General features: G+C 40.9%; 1 protein-coding gene across 3 annotated transcripts in view; it reads right to left on the bottom strand.

Annotated features, from left to right (window-relative positions):
- The window catches only part of USP45 (ubiquitin specific peptidase 45), a 57637-nt gene that overhangs the window by 10267 nt on the left and 25821 nt on the right, over nt 1-21549 (bottom strand). For 2 of the 3 annotated variants that reach the window (XM_080938807.1, XM_080938809.1), the window contains 6 exons: nt 19350-19437; nt 12771-12852; nt 8032-8123; nt 6372-6428; nt 5649-5792; nt 123-783 (listed from right to left, as the gene is read on the bottom strand). In XM_080938807.1, the coding sequence (XP_080794933.1) occupies nt 123-783; nt 5649-5792; nt 6372-6428; nt 8032-8123; nt 12771-12852; nt 19350-19437 (1124 nt within the window). The remainder of the gene's footprint in view (nt 1-122; nt 784-5648; nt 5793-6371; nt 6429-8031; nt 8124-12770; nt 12853-19349; nt 19438-21549) is intronic. The other variant, XM_080938808.1, reaches the window with a different exon arrangement.

Raw genomic sequence — 21549 nt, 5'->3', positions numbered from 1 at the left:
AAGGCCTGTGCCAAGAGGCTCAAGGCACCCAGGAACTTGGGGTCACCCATTAAGGAACTATAAACCGCGAGTTAACCTTCAATCTATCAGTAACACAGATGGCGGGCGAGTGAGATGTTTACCTGCAGAACTGGTTTCTTTTTGGCACTTCCGTTTCTTCTCAGTACAGTCCTCGCAGAGCAGCTTATTGTTGCCCATTAACAACTCCATGGATGTGAACTGGTAGAGACAGGACTGGACTGAGCATTCCTTAGAAGTAGTTACATAACTCTGAGAAAGAGTCTGAAAAGCATTTTGGGCACTGTGAAACTTCGTATGATTCCCCTCTGAAAAACACAAATTATTTGGGACATTTAGTGGCTGTTTTTCCCTGTGAAAATCTCTATTTCCAGTTACAGTGCCGCTCAAATGAAGTTCAGCAATCGCTTCTGCCAAATCCTCATCACCACCACGCGTCTCCTTGGTGTGTGGCAATTCACTTGCCAGTGGGAAGTGTGGGTGCTGTTCCACTTGCGCGCGGGAGGCACCACTGGGCCGCAGCGGCGCTGACTGCTTGGAAGCGTCCTCAGGTTCAGAAGCCTCGCTGTCAGCATCCACACTGCTCTCTAGGCTACCATCTCTCTCGCTGCCGTCAGTGGGGCTTTCGTTCAGCGATGCCTCGGTGCTGAGGGTGCCGGCAAACGGGCTGCCTTCCAAGTTTTCATTCTTCGGGGATGGAACAACAGACTTCTCTTCTTCAGATGACCATTTTCTTAAATGTTTTCTGTCATGACTTAGTTGATTCTGTAAGTTGACAATACTTTTCAGAAAAAAGAATCTTGTGATCTTATTGGAAACGTATCTAAAGTCCTACTTAACTGCCCACAATTATTCAATAAATACTTCTCTGATACCCATTTCAAAATCTAAGTAAATGAGAACCAACTTGCTCTGATTTAAAGGTAACTGGGAGTCTAACAACAATGGCTACTCATAAGGATGGAAGCAGGACTTCTGTAGAACAGGACTACCAGGGAGATATAAACCTATCATATACAATAAGATATCCATTTCTATCACTATGTGTTTGGTATAGTAAAGAACACATAATAAATGACTAATAATAAATTATGAACTTCAGGATGACATCCAACAAGCTGAACTGGGCATGGTGGCTCATGCCTTTACTCCCAGCCCTCAAGAGGAAGAGGTGGGATCTCTGAGTTTGAGGCTAACCTGGTACGCATAGTGAGACATAGGACAGCCAGGGCTATGTAAAGGACCTGTCTCAAAAAAACCAAAACAAACAAACAAAGCTCTAACAAGGTCACCTGTGAATTTATGAAACACTATTTTGAACTTCAGGATCTGTTTTAATGAACAGGTGACTAATTAGAATAACCTTTAATCTAGCCAATTTCAGGCCTGCTGATTTTGGCTGCATTTTATAGCTTTAGGGACTAAACCCAAGAGTTTATGCCAGGCAAGAGCTTCACAACTGAGCAATCCTCTCAGCTCTGGCCAGCCTGGAACTTGCTATGTATGTATAAGTTAAGCGGCCTTGAACTCAGAGGCTTGCCTGCCTCTGCTCTTTCATGCCAGGATTAAAGACATGTGCTACCATGCTTAGCCCACACAAATTTAACTCCTTAAAAACATTCATGTTAAGCCTATAACATAAATTAGGACCAAACACCACTAAGATCATCTTGAAAGAATAATCCAAACTGCATAGAGGAAATCTTTATTGTCCTGGAAGTAGTTTAGGATAAAAGGCAGGGGCCATGCTCCCAATACTCGGCTGCTTGGGCTCCGGTCCTGTCACTAACTAGACAGTGTCACTAGAGAAATTAGTCGACTTCTCGGTCTGACTTCCTCATTACCAAGACAGAAGTGCCCGCCACAGTGAGGTGTCCTGATAGCGAAGTGAGACAGAGCACACAGCAGCCCAGTTAGCAGCTTTATTGCCTATTATTTAGTGGTAACCATGGGAATGATCACAGGGGTCTCCCTAAGCACCATCCAGGCACAATACTAAGCAAGGTTTTAGAGAGAGAGAGAGCAGCCAGGAAAACATCTCCAGTTCCTGTTTTCTGACTGAAGCAAGTATAAGAAGCAGATGTCATAATTTAATATGTCAGCACCCACATGGCAGCTCACAACCCTCTATAACCCCAGTTCCAGGTAACGTGATATCCTCTTCTGGCCTCCACAGGTACCAGGTACACAAGTGTGTGGTGCACAGACATGTGTAGAGGCAAAACACCCAAACACATAAAATAAAAGACACAGATGCCAATGGTAATAGATATACACAGATAAGACCACATTCTTGACCTATGCAATAGTGTATACCCTTAATCCCAGGGGTTGGAAGGCAGAGTCAGGTAGACCTCTGTGATCAACAGAGAGTTCCAGGCTAGCCAGGGAGACATAGTGAGGCTTTGCCTCAAACAAGCAAACAATAAACAAAGCGTAAAAAGAACCACATTACTTACTTAACCTACTTAAGTCTCTCTTTCTGCAGCTGTAATCTGTAAAATCTTAGGCATATCTCTTCTCTTGTTTTTTGTTTTGTTTTTTGAGACAGGGTTTCTCTGTTTAGCCCTGGCTGGTCTTGTACCTAGAGTTCTACCTGGTGGGCACATTTCTTAGTTTATATCTTTACTCAATATAATTGGTGTAAAGAACTGAAAATAGTGAATGCAACATGGCCAAGAACCCAAATGTTGGTAAGAGTTCCTGTTGTTACAGGGAAAATACAAGTGCTACAGAAATATAATAGCTGAGCTAATCTGGGTTAGGGACTGGAGGAATCCAGACACTGATCGGAACAGGATATTCCCAGTAGAGGGCACACCCCGGGTCAAAGGCCCATAAGTGAAGAGGGAACAGAAACTCTCAAAGTCCTGCTGGGAAAGACAGTGTGGGGAGAAGGTACACACACTGGAGATCAATATGGTAGATTTTGTGTCTCAGAGCCATCAGGCTGACTAAGTACCACACAGTGTTGGACAATGGAGAGGAGTGGGAATAAGAAAGACCGTGGGCAGGCACAGTACACTCCTCTCTGACACTGTAGTAATGCCTCTTGATCCCATGCAACTCTCCAGGCAAAATTTCAGTTTACTGTGTGCTTTCACTGTTTGTGTTTTAAACTGGTCTCAACAGGCCAATCTTCTGAAGCCTCACCAAGGACAGCCCTCTGCTTACTGCAGTGGGTTTATTTCTCTTCTTAACCTGAGACTTCATCAAGTTCCCTCTGAAACTCTGTACTATTATAATGAGATAACTGTAGGACAATACAGTAAAAAGGTCAACAATTAACTATCAGACCAGTACTTAAGCTTCATATATTCTAAGAAATTCAATGAGTTTCTGCTAAGCACACTAAGTGTTAGGGGGAAGTCCATTTTAAATGTTAAAAACATGGAGCAAATTAAAATGGCTAAAAAGGAAATGTATTTCTTCCTTGAATTTTCTCAAAACTCTCAATGAGAGGCAGCCAAGGTGGTGATATGGAAGAGGAGAAAAATTCTGAGTTCAGTCTGACCTACACAGTGAAAGCCTGCTCAAACAAACAAACAAACAGATAAAAAACACTAAAGGCTGTGGTAAAAGAAACAGATCAGCAGTTTAGAACACTTGTTCACACAGAGGACCTGGGTTCAGTTCTCAGCATCCCCATGGTGGCTCACAACCATCTATCTCCAGGGTATCCGATGCTTTTTTCTGGCCTCCAAGGGCACCAGGCATGCATGTGGTACACAAACATACATGCAGACAAAACAAAATAAAGGTTGCTATGAGAATGGTGAATGAGAATGAGAAGAAAGAGAAGAGTGTGTTCAAACATGAGGCCAAGTTATAGCACTATGGAATCCATGTCTACATATCTAATTAAAGTACTGAAGATCAGCATACTCAAATACTCTCAGTGTCCAACTAGTACTGTGCCGACACAGTTTCTCTCAGATATTTAAGCAACATATTAAAATTCTTGTGGCCAACCCACAAAATTACCCATTATCACTTTCAAGTTAAATAAAAGTAGGTTGGGTTTAGTGGCCCGTGCCTTTAATCCCAGCATTTGGGAGACAGAGAAGAAGGAGGTTCTCAGTGAATTTAAGGCCAGCCTGAACAACATAGCGAGTTCCAGGACAGCCAGGACATTACAGAAAGCTACCTTGTCTTAAGAAAGCAAACCAAACCAAACTAAAACCTACAAGCCAAAAGAAAGTTATTACACTGTCATGTTTTACTAGCCAGTACGTTAGAGAAGCACATCAAAGCCTGAAGGACCCTCACTGCCTCCAGTCCACAGGAGGTTCCCACCAAGGCACATCTAGTCTCCACTGATGGAAAACGCAAACCTTACACCTGTGACCCTAGCACTCGGGAGGTAGAAGCTTGAAGACTGCTGTGAGTTCCTGGCCAGCCCAAGCTACGCAGTGAGTTCAGGCTAGAATTATAATACAACAAGACTCTGACTCAACAACAACATCAAACAAATAAAACCCTAAATAACCAAACATACCCAGATGGACAGATTAAATATTAAGCTAGAGAGAGAGAAAAAAAAAGTCCTTTGTAGTTTTGCCACTTACAACACAGTAGCTTCAATGTCATGAGTCTGTTTGCTGAATTATTATTACTTCATATCAAAGGCATTCTTTTTACAATAAATCACAAATTCAGATTGATTTTTCTATTTTAATAGAATAACAACCAGATATGTCTCTAGAAAAATAATGTATCTATAAAATTCTTCAATAGCTAGCAATATGGAGAAACACTAAAAATTACATGTTCCTACTTAATATATACTACCACTTAAAAGGCAGTAACCCCCCACCTGCTGCCCCGGCACCACGTCCCTCATTTTGTAGTTTCAAAGACAGATCTTGCTACTGTGGTCAGCCTGGACCAGAAGTGCTGTGAGGCTTCCCTTGGGATCCTTCTGCTCCACCCCTCGAGCGCTAGAAATGCAGGCCTGTGCCGCCGTACCTAGCTACAAATTGTCTTGCTGAAAATTAAATAAATAGTCAAAGCTAAACTTTGCCCTCTAGCTTTCATTAGAGTAATGGAGAGAGAACTTCCAAGAGCCATGGAAACTCAAGAGCAAAATGAACTCTGTTTCAATGCAGGAAAGAAACCATTGCCAAAAGGACCACATTTCCTCAGAAAATAGAGGAAATCTGAAGGTACGAGATTTAAAAAGTGTGCTAATCAACAGTGGTCTGTTGACCTTTTTCTTAGGTCAGAAACCCAAACTTTAAAATCCGTTCAATGCTACTAATGAGTTACTGGTCATTTCGAGCACTACGCTGTGCTGTGGTTGTGTTTGTACAGAGTATCTTCATTGCTCATTTCTTTGCTGTGGTGGGGATTGAACGTTTGGAGCAAGTGCTCCACCACAGGCTCTACCCCTGCAGCTTTTAGAGATGTACTTTGAAGGATATGATATATTTGAGATTTCCTTCTGAGTAACCTGGACTGGGTTAGGAGGAAGTGATGTGACACGTATGGTGGAAACATGACCAGCCATGAACTGGGCACTGTGAAGCTGAGAAACAGGAGGGTTGGTGTTCTTAGACTGGTGAACATGCTTGCGATCTTTCACAATAAAAGTCTTAAAGACATACCCGACCTCCCACAATCTGACTTGCCTTATCTTTAGGTGAGGAATGCTTCTTGGCAGCTCTGGGTTGATGGGCATTTTCTACAGTAACGGTGCCCTTGTTATGATCTTGATCTGTTTCCTGTAAACTTCTGCATTTATTCATTTTCCCCAAAAGTACAGGTTTTGAAACCTATGCCACATGTAACATAAAACATTTTCAGCACTTAAATTTTACACAACATAAATTCTTTTCAACACTTGTAATATAAAAAGATAATTCTTTACTTAAAAACATTTTAAAAATTCTATTATTAGTATGGTTTTTGATGACATGGATGTCTGAGTGCCACTTGCATGCAGTGCCCATGGAGGCCAGAAGAGGGTACTGGGTACCCTGAAACTGGAACTGGGGTTACAGACAGTTGTGAACTCACAAGCCATGAGGGGGGCTGTGAATTAAACCAAGGTTCCCTGGAAAAGCAGCCAGTACTCTTAACTGCTGACCCACATCTCCATCCCAGTTAAAAGGGTAATTTTCTTAACAATTTCAAAATACAAAGCCAAAAGATTTAATCCTGGAGAATAGGAAAATATATGTACTTGATGTACTACTACTGCACACATACACAAACCTGATATCAAACATAGCACACAAACCTAATTCTGTGCAAACCATGACTCTGTGACAGATAAGCCCAAAACCCAACATGTTTAAACAATGGAGTGAATGCATGCTCTTTACAGGAGTGCTGTGCTTTCTTCCTCTTACCCTTTCTTCTATGATAGGAAGAGAAATGTCAATGAAGGGGTCCCTCATGGTAGAGATCTGAAAAGGAAAATCAGATCAGGAAGTTCAGTTAGAATGCTAACATAGACACACACCATTGTGAAAGAACAAAATAAATCAAATGTCTCAGGTAACATAAAATCTCAAGTTAAAACACTGTATGAAGTATTAAGAATAAACAGTCTGACACGTGCGTGTTTGATGGATTTCTTAGGATAATCTGTTTTAGAAGATACTGGTATAAGAGAAATGAGTGTCTGTGCCTAGTGTTGTATAAATTTTAGTAATAGTTATATTTTTTTGTTCAATGTCATAAGCAAGAGGAGATACGATAATTCTTATTTTCTAAAACTAGAGATGACAAAAATACTGGACATTTTAAAAAGATTTCCTTATTTTATGTATATGAGTATACTGTAGCTGAAGTGGGCATCAGATCCCATTACAGATGGTTGTGAACCACCGTGTGGCTGCTGGGAATTGAACTCAGGACCTCTGGAAGAGCTACCAGTGTTCTTAACCTCTGAGCCATCTCTCCAGCCCCAGGAAAATTTTAATTCTTTATTAAAAATCTGATAAAAGTTTAACTTATTGTACTTAACCACATTTTCAGAAATGTTTCTTAACAAGCAGTTGAAAAATCTATAAAAGTTCATGGTTGTTTTATGTTGTAAAAGAAGGCATTAAAGCAAGAAGTACTACATTAAGATTAACAGTACTAAATCAGAGATTAAGTCAAGAGCTTATACTCACATGTGCACACCCCTTTTGTACATCATTTTTTGTAACCACAAAGAGGACCAAACACCTGAATCAAATGTGATTGTCTTCTTCTGTTCTCTCATTTTAGGACATGGCACTAGGACTGTTAACTAGTTTCTCAGACTCTCTCTCTTCTCAGTCTAAACTGGAAGCTAATCTGTTCGATCCTAGTCAAAAGACAGGCGTATCTGACAGGCGGCGGGTAGCCTGTACCTGTCTCCTACCACTGTATTTACACTCAGGAGGCTGACACAGGAGAGCTCCATACACACAGCAATATGGAGAGAGGAGAAGCCTCGTAACCTCACAAGGAAGTCAAGAGGAAAAACAGTCACATAGAAGGTGCATAGCCATTTGTCAAGGTTTTTCTCTTAATGACATGTAGAAGAAGAAAGCTCTTTGCCGCCATTATCGCTGGCTACTTAAATCAGAAAAGCAGAAGAGCCAGCTGAGTACAGTGGAAAGACACTCTACTCAGAATACCCGAGTTTCTGTGATCTTTATCCGTAGGACTTCTACAGGAAAGGCAAGTGACTGTTGCCGTGACAGTCTATACTTTCCTCAGCAGCTGGTTTCATGTTTTATCCTCCTGGAGCCTGAGCAAGCAAAGCATATGAATCTTTATAAAGGAAAAGCAGTTCACTTACACGAAACTGGTGACTTCTGAGACAGCACTAATGTCTTTTAAGGTGTGTGTGTGAAGCAAATATTAGGAATCTGAATTGGTGCTTCCTGTTACTGAAATTAAATCTATGAATTCACCTAATTACATTTCTGTATTGTTATCTCCCGATAACCTCTGTGATACCTGGAAAATAAGGCCACACAACAGAAACACTGTGATCGTAGTGAACTCAATGAGTGAATTCTAGGTACGTACATTCGCACATTCTTCACACATGACTGTGCTAGTTAATTCACCAATAAAGATCCGATCTATGAAGTTCATCTTCACACCCTCTTTTCCATAGGCTGTTAAAAGAACACATTTCTTCTAAATTAAAAAATTCACAGAACAATCACTGATTCAGCAATCACATGCTACTATTCAAGTCATTTAGGTAAAATATAGCTTCTGCATTACATCCAACAGTGAATTTCAATGTTACGTTACAGTTTTATAGAGGAATTATGGACATCGAGCTTCATGATCTTTAAGAATTAACATCATGTAGGTCCCCGGGATTGAACTCAGGTTGTTAGGGTTAGCAGCATACACCTTTACTTGCTGAGTCTTCTTGCCAGTCAAATTATTTTTAAGAGGTAAAGTAAATATAGCCAACTCATACCACACCCGAGCCGTGCCTATTAATTTCTTTGACCTCTCTGTATCTAATTTAAAGGTGGACAGAACAGAGAAAATACTGTTTTAGAGCCTAAAGATTCTAGAACCGCAGCTATGAAAGGAGGTGTAAAAGACTGTGTGAAACACACAGTAAGAACTTACCCCGGGCAATTAGTGTAAGCATATACACATGTGATTGGTGATTACTTTAAAAGTTGATATAATTTGATTTATGAAATGGTTACAGATCAAAGGAAACTGTGCTAATGGTTAGCCTTAAAATACCTGGTGTTGGAGAAAATTTGACCAAACAACACACTATATGTGTAGTTAAGTTGATGTACACACAGGCTGGTCTCAAACACACAGAGATATGCCAGCTTCTTCCTCCCAAGTGCTGGAATTAAAGGGATATGCCATGACTGTTCAGCTAACAGAAAGTATATTAACCAAACTGTTTTTCTGGCTTTTAAAATCTATCTTTTGAAAACCTCTACCTTTGTTGAAAACTATTAAAATGCATTATCCAAAGCACTGAATAACAGAGAAGACATACTTTAATACCAATAGACATTTTTTGGAACTATTAAGAAAGACGGACTGTAGTTCCTTAGAAAAAAAATGTACAGGAAAGACACAAATGGAAAGAAAACCAGCGTTGTTGCTCTAAGAATGCACTAGATGGCAGCATTGCAACACAGAGTAACAAGGACACAAGGGAGAAATTAGGCCCCGCCCACTTCCTTGTAACCCTGGCTGTCCTGGAACACACTATGTAGATAAGGCTGGCCTCAAACTCCTGATCCACCTGATCCACCTGCCTTTGCCTTCCAAGTGCTGCAATTAAAGGTGTACACCACCATGCCCAACTGTAACTACAATAGAGTGTTAGAGCATTTATTAATAAATTAGTCATGTACTATAAACAGTAAAATACTACTAAAATAAAAGTTAGAAATAAAGTACAAACGACATCTTAAAGAGTCCTTTACAATGATGACCTCATACTAGCAGTATTTCAAGACAAAATGGACACTAAGAGTGAGAATTGGATGTCACAGGATATTAAACTCAAACAACAATATCTAAACAAGCCTTGCTTAATCACTGGCTCGTCTCATGTTGGCCGACTGTAGCAAAAGGCTGAAGGAGGCAAGACGTGCTGCTATTAACAGTCTCTTAACAGTGGGTCTGCAACGCCTTTGGAGCTTATAGGTATTTATCTACATAAAGCTAGGTAACAGAACTGCCCTCTGAAGTGGGCTTAAGCCTTCTCCAGAGACGGAGAACCAGTGCATGATACTGTAAGCCTGCCAAACAGTGTAGGTCTGGGGAGGAGGGGGGGAGAGGGAGTAGACTCATGTGGGAAACACATTTCTGATGGCGAACTAGACATAACAGCAAACTTCTTTCTATAGTCAGGTGTCCCGCGCCTTAAATAAAACAAGCCCCTCCTTACAATAAACAGTGGTGAGCTCACTTATAGCTGTTCCATGATGCAGAAAATAAAGAGATAGTGTGGGCCCATCCCCACACAAGTCACTTTCACAACTCCTCTAAGGCAGGGAGCACTGCAGAAGGGACAGGAACTAGTTAAGAGCCAGGAGATGGGGGAAGTGCTACCAAATGCTATTCTCTGGGTGTGATACAGCTATTGTAATCATTAATTCATCAACTGTAGCTACTGCGTCAGGCCCACATAGGACCAGCACTAACAGTAAGTCACGGAGCTCACACCTTTGAACTACTCGATTCTCAAAGAGGAGAAATAGCTGTTTGGGGAGTGTGGAGAAGGGGATCAGGCAGAGACGATAAGGAAGTGGGAGGTGACGACGGTCAATATGAAAAGTATATGTGTGAAGTTGTAAAAGTAATTAATTTAATCTAAAACCCTTTAAGAAGAAAACCTTTAGGTATATCAGCAAGCCTACCCATCTAACATGAAAATGCTAGAGTTCAATTCCCAGAAGAGGTCACTACGTCAACAATTCCTGAAGTCTCCCTTAGATGATCCATGTACATGAGTGTCAGTCTAGACATGGGATATTAGTTCAATTAAGGAAAAAACATGCAGCCAGGTGGTGGTGGGTCACTCCCTTAATCCCAGCACTTGGGAGGCAAAGGCAAATGGATCTCTGCATTAGAGGCCAGCCTGATCTACAGAGTTCCAGGACAGCCAAGACTACACAGAGAAACCCTGTCTTGAAAAACACAACAGCGCAAACTCAGTCAAAGGGAAACAAGCACACGTATGCTGTCACACATTCTTTATCACAGTGAATTCCTTCTTATAGACAGACCCCGAGTCAGCGTTTTCAAATTTCCAAGTATGGTTTCACAGGAAAATTGTTGATACCCCTTTCTATAGTGACATGATGTCAGCTATCAAACATCCTCAAACACAAAGCATTAAAGTAGCACCTTCCGGAAGAAACACTTTGAGTCCTGTCTCCTCACCTGGTCTTAGGCACGACTCATCATTTTCCTCCCTGTAAAGCCACTCACTGTTGCTGAGTTAGTCAAGGCCTTCACAGGCCCGGACAGGTACCCAGCAAACATCTCTGGCTTCTAGTCTAGTTTATCTTAACACTGAGCAAGAACCTCCCACCTCCCCGAGCTTTTCCTTTACAGAGAATTCCCCTTTTGGTTTTTAGTTTTAGATGGATGTATTTAATGCATGAGTGTTCTACTTGCATGCACATAAATACCATCTATGTGACCATCAAAAGGTGTTAGGTCCTCTGGACCTGGGATTACAGATGGCTATGAGTCACCTCTGTGGACACTGGGGACTGGATGCAGGTCCTCTGTAAGAACAAGTGCTCTTAAGCTCTGAACATTTCCAGACCCTTAGTTTGGGGTAGTCAGGTTCTCAACTGGGTAGCCTTGTCACTCAAAAGAGGCTGTGCCTCTGTGCCCAGCCCTAGAGATCTCTTGCCTCCCTTTAACAGAGAGGGGTTCTGACCCTTTCAACTGTATCCAAGTACCTGCCCACACTCCCCACACTGCCCAGTAATGAACTAATTAAAGCTGTCCTCCACCCTGAGCACAGCACAGGGCTCTAGTCACAAATCCATTCTTGAGGAACTGTCTGTGAAGCCACACCCACATGACTCTTACTGCAACATTAAAACTGAGATACTCTTGCTGGAATGTTGAAGTCTCTCAAAAGCTGGCATGAACTGAATCCTAGTCACATGTAACAAAATGTTAGTCTTCTCAACATAAGAAATATGCTTTTTTTTTACATGTTTCTAATTCTTGTAACTGAGAGACTCAAGTTAGCAAGGATTCTTAAGACCTTGATTATGAAGCCTGTACAAGGACTAGGGCTCAAAGAAAAATCAAGGTATTTGGCAGTTGACACATTTTTTTTTCAATAAGTAAAACAGATACTACAATCTCATCTTCAACACACAGCACTGCCTGACGATGTAGGACTATTTCCTGTACGATTTGTCTCCTCAGTCACTGACCATAAGACTCAAACACTATACAGTAGTATCTTTACAAGACACACACACACACACACACACACGCCTTAAAACACTACACAACACTGTATTTGTAAAAACCAATGTAATGATTTAATATATTCTAATGTGCATTTACAACCACCCAGACAAGTTCACTCTACAGCTCTGATATCAGCAGCCCATGCATTCCCGACTAGAATGGAGGAGTTGTGGGGATATTGGAGATACAATCACAAAGCCCAGCTTCATCTCTAAGATTGTGGAAAGGGAAGATACATCACTGGGCAGTGCCTCTGCTCCCCAGTACCACCAGGTCAGAGCCTGGGGAGATGCACTCTCCTCTTAAGGTTACTACTTTAGAGACTTGTCCACGTGCTCAATTGCTCCTCTGTAAAGAGCCTGTTTTAGGTCATTAGCATATATTCCTGTTATATAACAACAGGGTCTCGTCATATTTATTCCCATAACACTTTTATATCGCTCACTCCTACTGATCCCTTCCTCCTCTCTACAGGAGAATGGGTTCAGAAAGGTTATGTGTAGACACATGACCATCTAACCAGTGGCTACACCACTGAGGAAAACAGTCTCCTTCCCATAGCAACCACTAATGCATGAATATGCTGGGGGGGGGATGAGCTTTATGATCCCTTCCCTCTTCAGGACAGTTTTGTTTAGCTGAGAGCTCATGAGTTTGAGGCAGGCCATGTGCAGAGGAAGGTATTCTCTAGCCCTCTACCCTTCCCCTGGTTCTTAGATTCCCCCACTCCCTACTCTGTAATGTTCCCTGAGCCTTGAAGAAAAGAAGAAACTTTAATAAATTGCTCTATAATGTAATTTTTAACAGGGTCAACATACCTTTGACTTTTTTTCTAGTTTCATCGTCAGCAGTCTTGGTAGTTGGGTTGTTGAATGCTTTTAGAATGCTAGCTTGTATCCTCTGTAAAACGAAGATATTAGAACCTAGTGAGGGTTCAGCAAGATCTCATTCACAACAAAAAACCTTCAAATAGCAAGGTATACTGCGGATCGTACCCTTAAAGGAAAATACTTAAATCTTAAATAGGTAGTTATTGCTAGGCTTTGTGGTTTTATTGTTTTGAATGTTTTGTAAGATTGAGACTTGCCTAACATATACACATTTAAAAATATTACGTGTAATTTATCTTTCAGCTGTACAATTTCAGAAAGGAACCAACCTCCTACCTAAATACGGCACACATGCCTGTAACCTCAGCATTTGGAGGCAGGGGCAGGACTATGAGGTAGTCTGGATTCACCAACAGAGAAAGACCTTGCTTCTAAAATAAATTTAAAAGTAAAAGCAATGGGGGGAAAAAAACAAACAAATTAAGGTTCCCTAATTACACATTTTCGTAGATCAGAGTTGACTTTCTGTTTAGGTTCCCTCTCACATTTAAAGCATTTTACAAAAACAAGTAGTCCAGATCAGCTTTTCCTCAGATTTAGGTGTGTGTCTCTCTCTCCCCAACTCCCTCTCTCTAAACTGCCATTCCTTGTCAAGACAAGACAAGAAAGAGAAAGAGAGAGAGAGAGAGAGAGAGAGAGAGAGAGAGAGAGAGAGAGAGAGAGAGAGAGAGAGGAGAAAAAAAACCAAAAGATTAGATTTTATGAAATTTTTTGTTCATGAAGAAACATTAACATATAAGAAGCTATTGGATTAGTCACTGCAGGCTCTCCAAAAAAAGTACATACACAAAGGAACCCTAAAAGCCAGACTATCAACTAACATAAGTTGATTTATTTCCCAGCTCACAATTATGATGATCGTTACACTTAGTGTTGTCAATGACTGTGTCCTCAGTTGCTTATAGTTAAGTACAAGGTTTCTAGTCTAACACACATGTGTGTGTGTTTGTGTGTGCATGCGTGTGCCCATGTACTGCTGAGCTCTGAAGATGGGGCTCACACATGCTACCACTGAGCCACACACTCATAGCCTTATTCTTCCATCTTCTGTCTATGTTAGGCAAGTCTCAATCTCCCCCATAACTTTCAAAACAGAAATACTATACACTCCAACAATAAATACCTATTTAAATCAACCAATTATTAGCCTTCACATTAGTTGTATCTCTAAGATATATTTTGTCAAGTGTAACATTGTCACATAAGGTGAGAGAAAAGTTGTAATGTTTGAAAACATATTTTCTATGTATTGGTTACAGGTTTTACTATATGAAACTACTGTCTGAGAGGCAGACGGCTTGGGAGACAGCTCAGTAGGAAACATACTTGCTATGTAAGCAGGAGGACCAGAAAATTGAGTCTCCAGAAGCCCTGCCTTCAATAAAGCCAGCGTGGGTTTGGGGGCCTGGCTGTGATCCCAGTGTACAGACAGGAATCTAGTGAGCAGAAAGGATGGACAGAGGGTCATCTGAGTAAGCTGGCTAGCTACACTAGACGAGAGGAAGACTTCTGGGTTCAGCAAGAGACACTGTTTTATAGCATGAGGAACAAGATGCCAAAGCCAACCCTGGTCCTCCACGCAAAAACATACAATACACACATGAAAAACAAAATACAACAAAACACGCCTCTACTACCTGAGATAAACTTTTAAAAAATATTTATTGTTTATTTATGTGTCTGTGTATAAGATGTATGTGTATGAAGCAGGCACTTAAGAAATAAAAAGAGGGCATTGGATCCCCTGGAGCTGAAGTTACAGATCTTTGTAAACAGGCCAATGTGTGAGCTGGGAACTGAACTCTGGTCCTGCAAGAGCAGCCACTACTCTTAAATGCTGAACCATCTCTCCAGCCCCAAAATAGGTCTTATACTGTGAAAATGACACAGAATTTTCTGTTAAAAAGACAAATGCCAAAGACACACTACATGGTATACTTCAACAGAAAATAAAACCTACATATCAGAATTTAGGATACATCCCAATATTCAGAAGCAATTTCATACCTAAATATTTAATTAAATTGAAAACAATAAAAGCAAATAGATTAAAAAGCCAAATTATGAATTTGGAGAAAAAAATGCCAAAACCAAATAACAATAGAAGGCAAAATTTCAAAGGAAATGAAAAGAGAAACAGAAGAGAAATAATATATAAACCCAAAAGTAATTATTTGGATTTGAAATTTGTTTGGCACTTGGGTATAATTATCTGTTTGAAAGCACTAGATATCTTAATATAATAAGGGGAAGCCTAATATCATACTTTCATATTTTTTAAATTAATTCTATAAAAGACAGAAAATCATCTATCATGCCAGGAGGAGGAGGAAGGGAGAAAGAAAGAGGAAGGAAGGAAAGAGGGAGGGAGGAACGGAGAAAGAGAAGGAAGAAAGGAAAGACAGAAGAAGAAAGAGAAAGGGAGGAAAGGAGGGAGGGAAAAAGGAAGGAAAACAAAACCCTAATGATTTCACAGATTACTACCAAATCTGTTTTAAACAATAGAACAGTCATTTTTAAGATGGTTCAAAACTAGATGGTAGTAATGCATGCCTTTAGTCTCGCACTTGGAAGGCAGAGGAAGGTGGGTCTCTGTAAGTCTGAGGCCAGCCTAGTCTACAGAGTGGGTTCCAGGACAGCCAGGGCTGCATACAGAATAAAAACTCGTGTCTCAAAACAATGACGACAACAACAAAAACTCCAGATCACCTTTAGGAAGTATAATGAAGGCCTGAAAGTGACTGGAGCTGAGGGGATGATTCAGTGGATAGGGCGTGGTGTGACAAACACAAGGCCTGATGTTTCACTGCAGTCTCGGGTGTGAAAAGGACCACCTGGCAGACACTGCTCACACCCAAGCCCATTCAATTAGCATGGCTCTTAAGCACCCAGCATCTATAATAAACTCGTAAACCAAAAATCAACAACAACAAAAAAAATCCGCCTTCACATTCATGTTACAAGAAAAGGAAATGCCAGGCATGAAGCTGTTTAAACACATGTCAGGGTGCAGCTAGCTGAGACATTCTGCCTTTAACATACCTGACTCAACAATGGATTAAAAGGATGCATCTTAAATAACAATAATAATAGCTTATTCTTAGTGACAGCTCAAATAAGGTGGTAAGACCACAAAGAACACTTGAATTTGAAGGGGGAAAAGGAGACCCTTAAAAGAACTGTTTACAGTAAACATAACACGGCATTCAATTTAGCAATAGTATATTCCTCAACTTTATAGTCACAAGAAAGCCTTTATGGAGAGAATGTAAAAGGTCCGTAGTTTTAAGTCATTTCTACATGGTTCTGGTGGCAGACGTAAGACTGAAGTCTTTCTTCCACCAAAAAGCCCAGGGCAGTGACACGTGTCCACCACAGCACACTTAGCATCTGTTCATTCCCAGGCGAGACAATGCAGCTCCCGCCTGCGGATGCACGGTGACTGACCAGCAGGGCCGTTCTGCTTGTGAGGCTGAATCTATACACAGACGTGACATTTTCATTTGATCACATTAGCTGTGGTCATCAAGTATAAGAATAAGAACAACGTGTTTTGGGCGAGTTTTAATGGTACTTGTACTACAGAGAAAGACAATGCAAAGAGAAATTTTAATTAATACGCAATGATGTATGACTATCGTAATAAACTACTTCTGCAGAAAAAAAAACTATAAAACTATAAGAAAATGTGAGCAAAATTTAGCTCAGGGGAATGTTAATTTCTCCAAAACTTAATTGTAAATTTCTTACTTTATCTTTTAAAAAAGTCTAACATGATGTAGTAACTACCCATCAACTTACTCAGATGAGAACATATTCAAAACAGTTGCAAGTTGCCAGGAAAACAGCAGAATAACCTGTGTAACAGGTGACTCTGCTTTCTTTCCAGCTCAGGTTCTCACTAAGTTGTAATAAATGTGTCCAACAGTATCCACAGAACCCCACCCAGGTATAAAAGAAGGAGACAAAAACTGTGCCGTTCTCTTAGGAAGAGCGATGGAACAAAAGAGCAATCTTTCTTTTGGATTCCTCTGGTTTTGAGACGGGATCTCACTATGTGGCCTAGGCTGGCCCAGAACACCACCGTCCATCCTCCTGCCCCCAGAGTACAGCAGTTAACTGGAATGTGACACTGTCAGGTCATGACGCAAGTACCACTTTAAGAAAAATGATTTATCTATTTTCATTTCGTGTGCATTGGTGTCTAATGTCTGCATGTTGTTATGTAATGTCTTATCAGTGTTGAGAGTGTTGGGTCCCTTGGAACTGGAGTTACAGACAGCTGTGAGCTACCACATGGATGCTGGGAATTGAACCTGGGTACTCTGGACGAGTGGCCAGTGCTCTTAAGAGCTGAGCCATCTTCCCAGCCAGAAGGGCAAAGATCTTAACAGAAGGTAGTCGGGTTCAAAATCAAAGTATACATAAAAGTGGTGGAGCAGACAGAAGGGAGGGAAGGATCCAAACGCTGAACCCAACTGAGCAGGAGCATCAGGGAAGGGCATTATTACAGCAACACTGTTTTGGAGGACAGAGGAATCAACACATTCTTTGTTTTGCTGAGATAATTTTTAAGAAAACATCAGAAAAGCCTGACTCTCTCCACTGAAACTAGCTATTAAAACAATTAATTAATAAATCTAATACAATTCAAACAAGGCAGGCTTTTAAGCGGACTTGCAGGGCTTCTGTAAGGTCCTGATGAGTGAAGGAAGGTGGGTGGGGGGTCTGGGGGGAACTTACCATACCCAGGAAGCACTCTGTTTGTAGTTGACTGATATATTTCATATTACCACACAGATTAAGAGGTGGATTTGCTTTGATAAGAGGCTTTACCTTATTATCTAATTGTAACTAACAAAGTAGCCCACAGCATATGTTTAGATAATAATTCTGAAGCTGCAGGTAGGCTTACAACTGCTGTAAGCCCTTAGTAATGCCTGCTGTGAGAAAGGTAGAAAATCAGTGTTGGTCTATTTTTCTTTCTGTAACATGAAACAAGCCTCAGGTTCAAGGCCAGCCTGGGCTATATAGCAAGACCTGCTTTGAAAAACTCAGGAAAAAAGAAAATAGCATCTTAGAGGGTCTTGGTGTTTGATACAGAGGAGGCTTCTGAGGTGTGACAGTGAAAATGCCTGCTGTGTCCCTTCTCCTCATTCTCACACCTTAGCTAAATAAACCCAATTACCCACCAAAGACCCCATTTCCAAATAACATTAACATGTGACCTTAGGAATTCTTTTTCTTTTAAAGATTTATTTAATGTTTATGACTACACTGTGGCTGTCTTCAGACAAAGCAGAAGAGTTCATCGGATTCCATTGCAGATAGTTGTGAGCCACCATATGACTGCTGGGAATTGAACTCAGGACCTTTGGAAGAGCAGTCAGTGCTCTTAACCACCGAGCCATCTCTCCACCCCAGGAATTAGGTTTCTAATGTGGGTGCTTTTAGGGAACACATCAGAAATACAACAATGTAGATATGTGCTGAATATCTGACATCTTAAACATTTTCCCTCACTGATAAATTACATACTATCTACATGTAATCCCCCAGAAGCTAAACTGCACCAACATCATATTAAAGCCAACAAACAACCAGTAAGTTAGGGTGCAGGACTGGAACAAGCACTGTCTCGGGAGCCCGCTTTCACAGCTACTCTTTTGGAAAAATGCTTCTGATTCTCCACATCGGCCTGAAGTTCTGCTTCCCTGGCCATGGGTGGAACCTAACCCAGCAGGAGGCAATGACACAAGTCAGTCTAGGCTTTGCACATGTGAAACTGAAGTGTGCAAATTACCACGGTCATGAGCCGACTTGTAGCAGAAGCAAACACTGCTCAGTCTTCTGACAGAGATAAAAAATTCTAAGAGCCGAAGCAGTCAGAGGAAAGGAGAACAGGGGGATAAGGAGGCCATGTTCATTTTACAGAATTTAGATCCCTTGGCTTTATCACCTTGGGCTCAATATTCAAAATATTTCTACACTTCTGCTTTGTCTTTTTTTTTTTTTTTCTCTCCTGTTCCTTCTTCCTTCCTCCCTCCCTCCCTCCCTCCCTTCCTCCCTTCCTTCGACAGGGTTTTATATGGACCAGGCCGGTCTCAGCTCACAGAGGTCTGACTGACTTGGCCTCCGGTGCACTGGGATTAAAAGCATGCACCACCACTGCTGGCTTTTTCTTCACGGGGATCTCACTAATAAAAACTCCTGGGTCTAAGCAATCCTTCGTCAGTCTCCTGAGTATCTGGGACTCTAAACGTGCAACACAGTGAGGTTTGTCTCTAACCTACTTTGAATTATTTTGTTTGACTTATTTTAAAAGCTAAGCGACATTAAGAAAAAACATGGCTTCATACTTTTATACAAAAGTATAAAAGGAATAAACTTACTGAAGGCAAAATATAGATTAAAACTACTTCTCAGTATACTTTAATATTAGAGGAATTATTCTAGATTCATACCCTTGCCTTAAAGAGAACATGTGACAAACAGTAAGAATCTGACCTTTGTCTCCTCTGTCCTCACTGCATCCAACAAATGGTGCAGAAGCTCCTGACTGTCCTGTTGCTGGAAACCTTTAAACCGAGGAGCCCTGGGATTTGAAAACAAAGCAGAAAAAAGGGACAATCATTCCGTGGATCATCAGCAACCTGTCAGTATTACCTACGGTTATTTTGAAATAAATTAACAGTCAGTTTGCTATTTTTCAATTAAACAGACAAAATGCTATCCCTCTTGCAGTGAAAGTGAGCCCACGAGGTATACATTATATATATGTATATGTTCATATACACTATGAACAAATACACAGCAGTTTTAACTCCTTTATCACCAATCTCACTGAATGAGGGACAAAAAAAGTTAATATAATAAGTCATACAGCCAGCAAAAAAAATAGCACTCAGATCCAAACCTCCTTAACTTAGCTTTTTATCTCAAAGAATAAACCGATTAAGATACATTCTGTATCTTCATTTTTAGATTTACTTATCTTATGTATGTGAGTACGCTGTAACTATCTTCAGACATACCAGAATAGGGCATTGGATCCCATTACAGATGGTAGTGAGCCACCATGTGGTTGCTGGAAATTGAACTCAGGACCTCTGGAAGAACAGTCAGTGCTCTTAACCTCTGAGCCATCTCTCCAGCCCCAGAATGAATCTTAATATGACTGTATATTGCTAAGTATGTGATATACGCCTCCTAAAGATCTAACAATTAGATTTCCTGAATGAGACAGTAAAGTGCTATGCCTAGAGATACCAACAGCCAATATTTAGTAGATTTTAATAATGTTTAAAGTCTCGCAAAGAACAGCCCTGGGGGTATCACAATGTCTGACTTCAATGTATTGTAAGAGCCATAATGACCAAGCCAGAATGGCAGTGGCACAGAGTCATGTATGCCGACAGAGTAAACAGACAATACAGCACAAACACACACTTCACTGAAGGTGTCAGAGGCAGACGGTGAAGGAAACACAGCAGCTTCAGTAAATGGTGCTGAGAAAACTTTGTATCCACACACAGAAGACCAAAACTAAATGCTATCCATTACTCCATAAAAATCAACACAAAATAAGACCTTAATGTAATAGCGGAAATGTTGAAACTACTAAAAGAAAACAGGGGAAATGCTCCAAGATATAGGCATAGGCAAAGACCTTCTAACAGCTTCCAATAGATTATTAAATAATAGCAAAAACTAACAAGCGAGCTTGCATCAAATTAAACTTTTCTAGAAAAGCAAACAATGACCAGCACGAAGAGATTGCCTTTGGATTGAGGAAAAACCCCTTGCCATAAATGGCTAGATTAGTATCTAGAATATCTATGTAAGGAGCTAAAAAAGAGAGAGAGAAGGAAGGAAGGAAGGAAGGAAGGAAGGAAGGAAGGAGGGAGGGAGGGAGGGAGGGAAGGAAGGAAGGAAGGAAGGAAAGAAAGAAAGAAAGAAAGAAAGAAAGAAAGAAAGAAAGAAAGAAAGAAGGAAGGAAAAGAAAAAAGACCTACAACCACACCACAGACACACAGTCACACACACACAGCCACAGGAAACAACCCAACAACAAATGGAGAAATGAGCATTGAAGAGACTGTGCTCAGATGGCCACAAAATATAGGGGGAAAGGTTCATACCACAGGGAAATTCAAATCAAAGCTGGACACTGAGGTCACACCCCAGTCAGATAATTAACATCAAGAAGCCAACAAATGTTGGCAAAGATGCCGGAGCAGAACAACCTTTCCACTGCTGTTGGGAGTATGTGGGCGTGGGCACTAAGAAAAGCCTCAGTGTGTAGCTCTGGCTGTCCTGGAGCTCATTCTGTACATACCCCTGCCTCTGTCTCCCCAGGGCTGGGATCAAGGGTGTGGACTGCCAATCCTGTCTTGCTATATAATACTTTATAGTGTGGGCTACTGTATGTACCATCTGATACAATTCCTGCAGATACACATAATCTGGGGCTGTTACCCAACAATGTTTAAATATTCATGTATTCCTTTTTCTGAAACACTGAGATGATCATGTGTGAGGCTGTTGTGTGTAACATTAAAACTGGGCAACTATAAACTAGTTCAGTTCAGTTCTGAGCTGTGGAGGAAGACAGTTCTTTAAGCAGGAACTTGCCGTTTATCGTATCTACAGATGGTAAAAGTTTGTTTAAACTTAAAACTGGTCCCAAATATAGAGGGTTTGGCGC

Source organism: Micromys minutus (genome assembly GCF_963924665.1).
Source record: "Micromys minutus genome assembly, chromosome: 26".
Lineage (NCBI taxonomy): Eukaryota > Metazoa > Chordata > Mammalia > Rodentia > Muridae > Micromys > Micromys minutus.
Note: the sequence above shows the minus strand (reverse complement) of the source record. Positions and strands in the feature narration are given on the sequence as shown.